Source organism: Asterias amurensis, chromosome 11 (genome assembly GCF_032118995.1).
Source record: "Asterias amurensis chromosome 11, ASM3211899v1".
NCBI classification, from domain to species: domain Eukaryota; kingdom Metazoa; phylum Echinodermata; class Asteroidea; order Forcipulatida; family Asteriidae; genus Asterias; species Asterias amurensis.
Genome location: NC_092658.1, coordinates 3,759,976 through 3,771,192, shown reverse-complemented (window position 1 = coordinate 3,771,192; position 11,217 = coordinate 3,759,976). Strand labels below are relative to the sequence as shown.

General features: G+C 40.0%; 1 protein-coding gene across 1 annotated transcript in view; it reads right to left on the bottom strand.

Moving 5' to 3' along the window:
• Positions 1–897: 897 nt before the first annotated feature.
• The window catches only part of LOC139944665 (GTP-binding protein Rhes-like), a 49,212-nt gene continuing 38,892 nt past the window's right edge, over positions 898–11,217 (bottom strand). Inside the window, exon 2 of the mRNA XM_071941735.1 lies at positions 898–2,824. Within this exon, the coding sequence (XP_071797836.1) occupies positions 2,241–2,824 (584 nt within the window). The 3' untranslated portion in view covers positions 898–2,240. The remainder of the gene's footprint in view (positions 2,825–11,217) is intronic.

Genomic DNA, 11,217 nt, shown 5'->3' with positions numbered 1-11,217 from the left:
ATTTACACGGCAAAAGGGGAACACGAATCCCCATGTGAAAGCATGTTGTTGCAATTTTATTTGCAGTAATGAAATTGGCGGTTTAAACATCCGTGATACTGAATGCTTGTCGTTTCTCAAGTAATTTCTCGGAGCAAACAAAATCAAAAAACAACAATCATCACATAACTGAAATACTTTTTTGTTTCAATTCCAGCACTGGTGAATGCAGCACTATACCGTGTCTGTACTCTTGTTCATTTTGTCTTTAATCAGGCCTCTTTGTTTTTTTGAACATAATACCTTACAGTGTCCACTTTACAGAACATTTCTGGTACAGAACATTTCTGGGTATTTTTTATAAAAATAACAAACTACAATATTAAGACCGAAACCACAAACAAAACTCTCTTGAGCAGTTTAGCCTAACCCTTTCCCATCAAATCTTACAAAACTCAACCCAAATAAGTGTCCATAGATATTTTTGAGCAAAGGCCTACTGATCGAAACGTTTAGTCATTTTCCACTTTTTTTTTTTTTTTTTTTTTATATATTTTTTAGAATCAACACAACTCAACAGGGATATTACTGCCAACCTCTCTAAACAAATAGTTATACTTCCACCATGCAAGGTTTCAGACCCTAGATATTATTTTGTATACATCCAGTTGAAACCATACATAAAAATAAAACGATGGTCTTATCTCATCGCTGTCCATTGACAAAGGGAACATAAAATGCCCGGTGTAGAAAGAGCTTTTAAAATAACATTTTAGTTGATATCTCCAAAAGCCATCTTGACATAAGAGATGTATTCCGGCGTCTTAAAAACATGACCTGATAACAGCGATACATTTTGCCTCTGCCTACTAGCCCCCCCCCCCCCTCCCCCGATGATCAAAATATTTCCGTGATTACATGTGAAGTTTTGTGGCTTAACCAAGATTTCGTTTCCATGGTTTTAAATACATCAACGATTCAGGACCTGGATGTTCTATATGCCGAGAGATACAACTACATGCAATCAACGGCTATTGCATGCAAAATATTATGTTCATTTGGAGAATGCTCCCTGTTTTGTCAGGCGGCTCAACTTGTTAAAGTATTGTCGATCGAAGAGTGTCTTTGTATTTTTTGTTGCGGACACGTCATGAACTCAGTGAATAACTGGGGGATGAGAAGCCAAAACATATAACTTGCTTGCTAAATAAGGGCTGGACTTTCAACCTCAAAAGTAAGCAAGTCCAAAGTTGCTCCCTGTATAGCCTCAAAAATCGACACATTGCGAGTTTACTCAAATTCAACGACTGTTTCATTCGCCACCTGTTTTTTTTTTCTTTTTACAAACAACAAAAACGAGCATCGACGTATTTGCCTGGTTGTGCTTTCATCTCCCGATGAAGGAGTATTCGTCCAGTGTCGCTGAATGCAGACATCGATATTACAAACATCAAACAGTACGTGACTCGGGAACAGATGTGCGTCCCTCGTCACGGCACTTTATCCACTTAGAGATTCGAGAGCTCCAAAGAGAGAAGACGTTTGAAATGTGGGTTAAGGTTGCGAGGACTGCCACTTCTTCACATCAGTATTTCTTCCGTTTCGGGGTCTTCTATGTAGTGTTTTGAAAGGAGCAGTAAACACACTGTGAAGCAATTCAAAGGGTGTGATTTATTGACGTATAACTTGGGAAAAGGGCGCGGGGGCAGTAAATATCACACTCTCTTGCTTGACGTGTGATCTTTACAAACTGCGTTGCGAAGAGAAACTTTAACATTTTTGAAAAATCTTCCCCCAAGAAGTTATTTGCAAAACTGCCGTGTTGAATTGAAAGTATGGTGTTGCAGTTTTAGTCTCACTTCCAGCCGGCTGGACATTCTGTGTAGGCATTATCCCAAGAATGCTGAATAATAAATTGTGTACTTGGATATACAACGAACTAAAGAAGACTAGTAGGTGCCACTATGGACTGGTCGGTATCAAAATCGATACTAATTGAAAACCAAATTTATTCCTAATCGAAGTGATCGCAGTATAACCTTGGTTGTTGCTTAATTTCACACCACGGCATCGTGCAATTTATCACTTGGTCTTTGGCCTACTTAATTCAACCTCATAAAAATTCCTCTTTTTGGTGGTAAACAGTGACCACGCGTAAATCACGTTTTCTATTGAACAATGTTACATTAGAACTTAATAAGGCTTCGAAAAAATTTCTTTGCAAAACAATATTGTCATTTCACATTGGTTGGGGTGTGACGTCACTGGATCACGCATGCGCGTTTCTTTGTGCTGCCACCGGAAGCAGTGTCCTCCCCTTCAGCCTCGTCTTCGTACTCATCGTCGTTATGGTGATGCTCCTCGCGTAGCACATTGGTCCTGACCTGCATGAGGTCACTGCGCAGACTCGGTCGCCTTGCATTCGGCGATATCACTCCGCATGCGTCACTGATGCGCCTGCGTAGTGACAAGCCCCTCGGGCTCGTCCCACTGTTTAGATTGGTGGAGGTCGCAGCCGTGACCTTCCTGTGCATAGATGGCGTCATCTCACTGGGCATTCGGGCATTTTCAAAAAGTGTGCGAAAAACACCATCAATGTTACAGTTATTCAGAGCGGATAACTCGTGGCACGTGACCCGTCGACCGGAAGAGAAAGCCCTCTTGACCTCGTCTAGTGTGACCTCCCGGATGTCGTTCTTGTCGGTCTTGTTTCCCGCTATCACCATGGGAACTGCCTTGGTTCCTTTCCGGCTTCTCTTAGTGTCGATAATCTGTTGACGTAGGCGGCGCACTTCTTGAAAAGACTCCATGCTATCGATGCTGTAGACCAGCAGGAAAAAGTCGCCTGTGAATACGAATTGAAACAAAGTATCGATAAATAAGTTTATGTACGCTTGGTTATGTTTTTATCGGCGCTATAAAAAAATACGGCAAATTTAAACTTTTTCATTATTTTGTCGTCTGGGATAACATAGCTAGCGTGGTATCCTCGACACACGCCATTAAACAATCATCAAAGACCCAATGGCCTAAGGGGTAGATACAGGTGGCTGAATAATTGGTTTACATTATGGCGGCTACCGGTTCCTAAAAGAGGAAATTACTTTTAGCGCTGTTTTAAGATCGGTCTTCAGTCATATCGCTCTTTCAGATATTCAATTTGCATGCAGACTCGACGGCCGTTCATTTGTTGTTGTTTTTCCGTCAGTCACGTGATAGTGGAGGAAATGTCACTCGCGCGTGGAATCGGAAACGACGAGAAAGCACGAGGTTTGTCTTTCTTTAAGGCATCGTGATCGCCCTTTGCTAAATACAGACTCTAAAGCTAAAATTGCATACCTAAATGCTCGTACCCTTAAAGTTAGCCATTCCGTGACTTTACTTAAATCACCAACTCAAATAATCGTCTTATTTTCCTAGTTCAGGTAATTTATTTGTCTGATCAGTTTCCAGGTCAGCCAGAAATGGGGCAGGTCCCGGACTACAGTTAACTTTTGACCCATAAGGAGTATTTAAACCAAATAGAACCTTTTCAGAGACGTTCATCTTACATACATGGGTCTTGATATCCTTTCTTATGCTTCATCTCAACTGTGCAATGAATTCCTTCACATCAGGGTGGATTGTATATGCATTTTACACTTTGACCCTACTATAAACCACTGACTGTATATTCTTTCATAATGACGAACGCCACGCGGTACAGTAATTTATTTTATGTGACTTTACACTACTGCTCAATAATACGAAATACTTCAAATAGTTAGGGGTACGTAGTCATGTCCAGTCACACGAGGCAATGTGAAGGCAACCAGTTTTAGGCAATCGCCAGGAAGAGAATCCATTCACAGTTTGAATGTTCACATTTTATTCCTAAGATTGTGAGACATTGCTTAAAGGCAGTGGACAATATTGGTAATTACTCAAAATAATTATCAGCAGAAAACCTCACTTGGTAACGAGTAATGGGGAGAGGTTGATAGTGTAAAACATTGTTAGAAACGGCTCCCTCTGAAGTGACGTAGTTTTCGAGAATTTGATTTCGAGACCTCAGATTTAGAATTTAAGCTCTCGAAATCAAGCATCTGAAAGCACATATTTTTCTTGTGACAAGGGTGTTTTTCTTTCTTTCGTTTTTATCTCGCAACTTCGGCGACCAATTGAGCTCAAATTTTATGTATATATGCCTATGTTGAGATTCAATACAGTGTAATAACATTGTTCAGAAAACATATAATAACTTGTACTGAGGAAAACTTAATCCAGTTATGAACAATACTATGATTGGAAAAATACTCAAAAACTAATGAATCTCTGCAGCTGAACTATGTTTAGGAATGGTTTCTTTTGAAGTATTATGGTTTCACCCAAAGACGTTCGAACCTAAAAATGCGATGAATCATTTCTCGGTTACCTGAGGGCTGGTGCCGTTTAAAACGTGGATGAATTTGACGTACTTGTGAGCAGGGCCAAATTTCATAGAGCTGCTAAGCACAACAATTTGCTTAGCATGAAATTTCTTCCTTGAAAAAAACAGGATTGCCAACCAAATTTCCATTTGTTGGTTGCATGTTGCTTTCTCACTGGTATTCAGCTATTGTTTGCATGTCTTGAAAATCACGTTGAAATTTGGTTGGCATTCCTTTTTTTATCAAGGCCAATTTTTCAGTCTAAGCAAATTGTTGTGCTTAGCAGCTCTATGAAATTGGGCCCATGGCATGACAGTTTGTTGCTGTTTTCTCAGCAATTATAGACACTACTCAGCTGAAACTTTCACATGGGACTTTAATGGACGTTTGCCTATAAATTAGCATAATGTTAACAAAAATACAATTTAAAGACCATTGCTTTTAAATTGAGGGAAATCTCGGTGGGATTCGAATTGACAGTGGTTAAAAGGGGAAGTTCCGGGATAAGACATAAAACCAAGAGCTTGAGTTGAGTGTTTTGGACTCATCTACAGTATATGTAGGAAAGGTTGTAATGTCCACACAGTTGAATATTTTACAACCGGTCGCAGAAGGTGACAGGAAATCTTTTAAAAGGTTGGGACAACCTACAAACAATACGAAACTCACATACAACGGGGAATTTGAAACGACACGCGGAAAATCTGGACGTGCGTGTGGTGTTTTGATAGTTGCGTTTACAGTCGTTGAGCTGGTGTAGGCCCACACGGTTTAAATTGAATTTGACGGTTTCTAGAATGTTGCGGCCATCTTGTGTAGGTTACCTGTATTGTAATATCCTTTATACCCCCAACATAGTGCAGTAGTGCAGATCAATAAAGAAGGTACCATCCTATATGGCTAGTTTGATTTCCATTGCATACACGATTGTAGAAAGCACGCCCGAATAAGAATAATATTTATGTATTTATTTTTTCCGTTTCATCGATATCGAAACGTCATCCTCCAGGTACCAAGCTCAACACCAACATCACTAAAATGTAAAGGTAGACTACGTCATGACGTAGACTTGAAAAAAAATACTTTAAAAAATAACTACAAAATAATTCACTTGACTGAAAATACATTATTATTCCCAATATGGCCCTATACCTTTCAAGACTCTAGGCCTGTTATTATTTCAAGAAATTAAGTTATAGTGTATTGTGTAACTATAACTGTCGGCTATTGATGAGGTAAAGCGGCATGGGTAACGTTTCCCTGAACGAAAACCAATCAAGCGCCCATCCAGACAAATCCTACGAAGGATACAAAAATAATCTTCTTCCTTATATAGCAGACGATATTTTTCCGCGGGAAAATTGTGCACTTATTAGCACTTCCATCAGGAAATAGAGGAAATTGTGCTGTCATGTAAAACTGCCAACCGCTTCAAGGTTTTGACGTAGAAACTGTCCAGTTATAGTTTTGCTTATGATTAAGTGTGTAGCTGCGAGGGGTTTGTGTAATGATGTCATCATCGTTTCCTTGAAGACGACGAGGTTTACTTTCCAAGACCTTTTCTATTTCGTCTGTTGTTTGTCACATTATTGACAGGAAACCTTTCAGGTGTTTTCAAAAGCTGTCATAACACGATCGCTTGTAACTGTGAATATAGGCGAAACATAATACTGCAAACGCGATATACTCACATTAGGCCTATGTATTTGTCACAGTGATAATGGCGAACCGTATTAGTTTCGCTAGTTGTATTTCAAGAGGCAAATAGGGTTTTTAACCCACTGGTAACTCACTGGTTACAAAACACTGTATATGGTTTTTGTGCACGGAAACAAACTATTTTAAGAACAAGGAGAAAGCCCAAACATCAAATTCTTGAAAGATAAGTCAATGTGCCCCTTTAAAGTGAGCGGTGTTGAATGTTGTTTAAAAGAAAAGAGCATGACATGCGCCGAGACGGGGGAATGAAAACGACTTGACAGGGCGGGGAAATAACAACGCACAAAAGTCAATGAAGAACACGATGCTATAACGACACAGTGTCCAAACCCAAGGGCACAACAAGTCAATTAATTAAAGAAGGCGTCTGAAATTCATCATTCCTTGAAAATAATTATTTCTTGCCAGCCACGCTCGTGTCGGATTTAAGTGACAAGGCCATTCTGATTTGTCTCTTTTTTATATATCCAAATTAAATCACCCCCACATTGTGTACAGCAGGCTTTTACATGGGTGTGTATAGACAATACAAGGGGCACGGGTACGTGTTATAAATCAAAGCGGGGTATCGGGATCAACACGTTCCTCTTGGAAACAGTCTTTCGAGGCAAGCCATGACGAGCTAGACTTTATTAAAGGCACAGGGGTCTATTTCACAAAGAGTTAGGACTAGTCCTAACTTAGGACTAGTCCTTGGAGATATACAAATTGCATGGATAGTCCTAAGTTAGGACGAGTAACTGGTCCTAACTCGAGATAAGACTAGTCCTAACTCTTTGTGAAATCCACCCCTGGACACCTTAAGTAATTGTCAAAGACACGTATTCTCACTTGGTGTACCCCAACATTGTATGCATTAGTAACAAATCCGTGAAAATTTTGACTCAATTGGTCATCAAAGTTGCAAGAGAATGACAGAAAAACGCCCTTGTTGCACACATCTTTGTTACCTTTTATTATTTGAGTGCGAAATTACTTCTTTCTCAAAAACTACGTTACTTCAGAGGGCGCCGTTTCGTATTATCAACAGCTCTCCGTTGCTCGATAACAATACCAAGTAAGTTTTTACGCTAAAAAATATTTGGAGTAATAACCAATAGTGTCCAGCCGTCGATTTCACAAAGAGTTATGACTCGTCTTATCTCGAGTTAGGACGAGTAACTCGTCCTAACTTAGGATTAATCTTAAGGTCTGCATGCTACAGTGCAGGCTTGGGACTCGTCCTAAGTCCTAAGATTAGTCTTAAGTTAGGAAGAGTTTTGTGAAATCGACGGCAGTGCCTTTAAGACGAACTTGGCTTCTTGTAAACGAAGATAATGTTTATTTATATTCACCATGACTCCAAATGATTTAGACAATTTGTCCTAAATGGAGGCAACGTAATTCGCTTGGCGTTGGTACATGATTAATGGCTTGCTGGAATGTTACTTAATGAACTTGACTTCATGGGGCTGCCGTTGTAAATCACGGTGAATTGGCACAACATTCTGAATATATCTTATGATTATTGTTATTACTAAATATTCCTGGTATAAATGAAATCAATGGAATAGCACTGTGATCTGTTTGAATGTGGACACAAACCCACCCTTAACCTTACCACCCTCGACCCCTCCCCTCACCATCACCACCCTAACCCCACCAACCTCATCCACACACCACCACTCTCACCTTCCTTCCCTCAACCCATCTAAATTTGTTTGTTCAAGCAAGTCATTAAAAAAGCAAATGATAGCTGTCAAATTGACCTATAAAGCATTTTCAATTCTATTTATTTCTTTACTTAGTTTCAAATGGAAAATGCGAAAGCCACTCAAGGTGAGTGCATATCAACGAAATACGGTGAGAGAAGAAACCTGACCACATTTCTCTTGAACTGGCACAGATTGTAAGCTGGTGGGACATAAGATGCAAGGCAGGGAGCTCAAAAGTCCAGCAGTGCGAGGGGAATTAAGCCAAAGAAGAATATTGCACAGTACATGACCATTTGAACAACACAGTAAAGGGACTGACGTGTGGGTTTGGTTTGCCATTAGTTTATATGCTTTCAATTAAAGGGTTTTCCCGGCAAATTTTTCAACAATTTGTCTTTCAACTTAGCACTATGCTTTAATATTCACATTCGTTTTCAAATGAATGCTCCGTTGCATCAGCATTCAACACTCAAGGCCTAATTCAAATTTCGCAGTTTAGCATTGACTGGTCACAAAGAACATTCAGACATTCAGATCATTAAATTTAGCAGAAGCCAATAAAGCAGCAATAGGCTGGTCAACATCTTAATTTCATAAATTGTAGACTATGTATAAGAAATTTAACCGAAAAAGATGCCTTTAATTGAACTTTGTTGAAATGACCCGAAACTTCAACGGTAGCCTAATGATTCGCATTATTTTCGTTAGTGTCGGAAATGCACGGTTACAGTACCTAAAGCAATGCACTGCAAATCGGGAGTAAATATTACTGGTGTTCGGTATGGTATTCATCCATTTGTGATGGTCTAGCCGAGGGATGACGTTTCCTCTTTGAAATAAAATGCAATGTATGGGGCGCCCTCTAGAGGATTTATTCCAGTCTGATGGTGAGCTCAAAGGTGTGACACACAAAAAGCTGTTCTGATTATGCTTGAATGATGGAACGTGACGTCATTTGTATGGGTCTCTAAGAAATGAAAACGAGTGGGACTTTTGAGAACGTTATGTGGGAGAAAACTTTCCAGGTGTATTATTCTCGGATAAGCACACATTCAGAACTACGTTTATTATGAAAGTTTGCTGCCACATCGTTCCAATGTTATCTTTTTTGCACATTGTCTCCGGACAAACTTGTATACTGGTATCATAATTATTAAAAAAAGGAAACTTTCAAAATACAATTTTTTCAAAGGTTTTTTTTTTTTCAATTAGTACGAATCGTGTATCTTCTCTTTAACCTGTCCCCGTGGGACCATCGTAAGCCATTTAAGAGAATTTCACGTGTTGTTCGTCCCATGTCGTGATTAGCAGATCATGACAAAATCAACCAACCACACAAGCAGATGACGACAATGTAGTATGCCAATGCCAATCGGGTTAGGTTTGTTTCTCAGAAAAACAATCCTCCATAAATTGACCATCATAAAAAATAACGATCACTGCAGCTGTGTCCGAATTGGGCAACAACTCACATGACTGCAGTTAAAGGCAGTGGACACTATTAGTATTTACTCAAAAATAATTTTACTTGGTAACGAGTCATGGAGAGCTGCTGATAGTATATAACATTGTGAGAAACGGCTCCCTCTGAAGTAACGTAGTTTTCGAGAAAGAAGTAATTTTCAACGAATTTGATTTCGAGACCTCAGATTTAGAGTTTTAGGTCTTGAAATCAAGCATCTGAAAGCACACAACTTTGTGTGACAAGGGTGTTTTTTATTTCATTCATATCTCGCAACTTCGATGACCAATTTGAGCTCAAATTTTCACAGGTTTGTTATTTTATGCATAGGTTGAGATACACCAAGTGGGAAGACAAAACTAAGAGAATAAAAGGATAGCGACCCTGCAAGGTTTTAAACGGCCGTGAAAAACTAGTAACTACCCTTTTATAATTCCCATTAAGTTCATAAATACCTTTTTGGTAAAAAGGCGTAATAAAGTAAGAAACTCTGTAAAACTTATCCGTTTCCGATGTGCTTGAGCTCTGTATGTTTATACCTCCATGGTATGTTCATATTACAACCGGTTATAAACACTGGTCATTATCAACCGGTTATAAACACCCCCACGTGATGCGCTCTCCACCAAGGAATAGCGAAACTGTCTGATATAGAACGGATTTGAAACTTTGCATGGTGGAGATAAGATATAGAAGAGTTTGCGGTAACACCATGTAATAGCAATCTCTAAATGAGTTGGGGTGGTTCTGAAAAGAACCGTTGGGTTAACTCGACGTTTCGATCAGTATGCTCTGATCGTCTTCTGGCGAATGCTGGACTCTGATGCTACATGCTGCTTAAGTACTAGGCGGTGGATCAGCGGTGATGCACGAAGGCGGGAAATGTAGGCGGGAAGTAAACTCGATGATGCGTGGTTAAACCTGTTGTGGAGCCTTGGGGGTTGTGTGGGGGAACTGTCTGAGGTATTTATGAATATTCAATCATGAGTATGAGTAATCAAATTGAGAATACAAGTACACAAACTCTCTGTACTCAACTTCATAGAGCTGCTGAGCAAATTCGTGCCCGGAACGGAACCAGTAAAAAACAATAATGCGCTATAAGATTTTTTGCTTGCTCTGTTTGCTCCTAACCGTAAGCGATTGTGTGTACTTTGCTTTGGAGTCAGTAGGCTATTTAGAACTGGCCTCTACTAACCTGCAAGGTGAAACCTTGTCCAAATTCGACCAAGCTTAGCAGAAAAATATATGTGAACAAAACTTTTTTTTCATAACTGCGAGACTGTGATTTTAGACCGTGAGTCAATTGGTGCGTTAACAATGGACATCGTGACGTCACTCATCCTCTAACATGAATTTTACCAGCAAGTTTAAGTGTCTTTTGCTTCGCTTAATGTTACAGTGTTTATAAAATATCAGTTGGCAATTGACTTCCTCGTAAGCATAAAACATCCGCTCACCCAAGCTCCACGTGGGTCACACTTGACGGTTGCGACGGATGAGGCTAAGGTTCATGGAGGTCATTGACACTCACCCCGAGAGAGAGCTAGAAATGTAGGGCTGTGTATCCTGTGTGTATAATTACTGAGTGTCGAAATCATCAGCTAGGGGCCGGACATTTATGAGACAATCATGGCATCATTAACGTCCTCAGACGGACAAGTCATATAAGTGAGCATCATGGTACAGATGTACACCCTCAGGGGCATACAATCTAGCTGCATCTCCTTCCACCCGATACGCTCTGGAGTCTGAGATGACAGTAGAAACCCATCGGAGTGAATCAGTAACACGCCTCCCAATAGGGATGTAAACCTATAACGATTTTTCGTCCTCCCCCCCCCCCCCCCCCCCTCTGTCTCTCTACCCGGCCCTTGAGCGTCATGATTACTCCTCTCTCGATTTGATCAGTTTTCAACTCATCGTCTCCGTTCCATATAAGAAATCCCCCGTA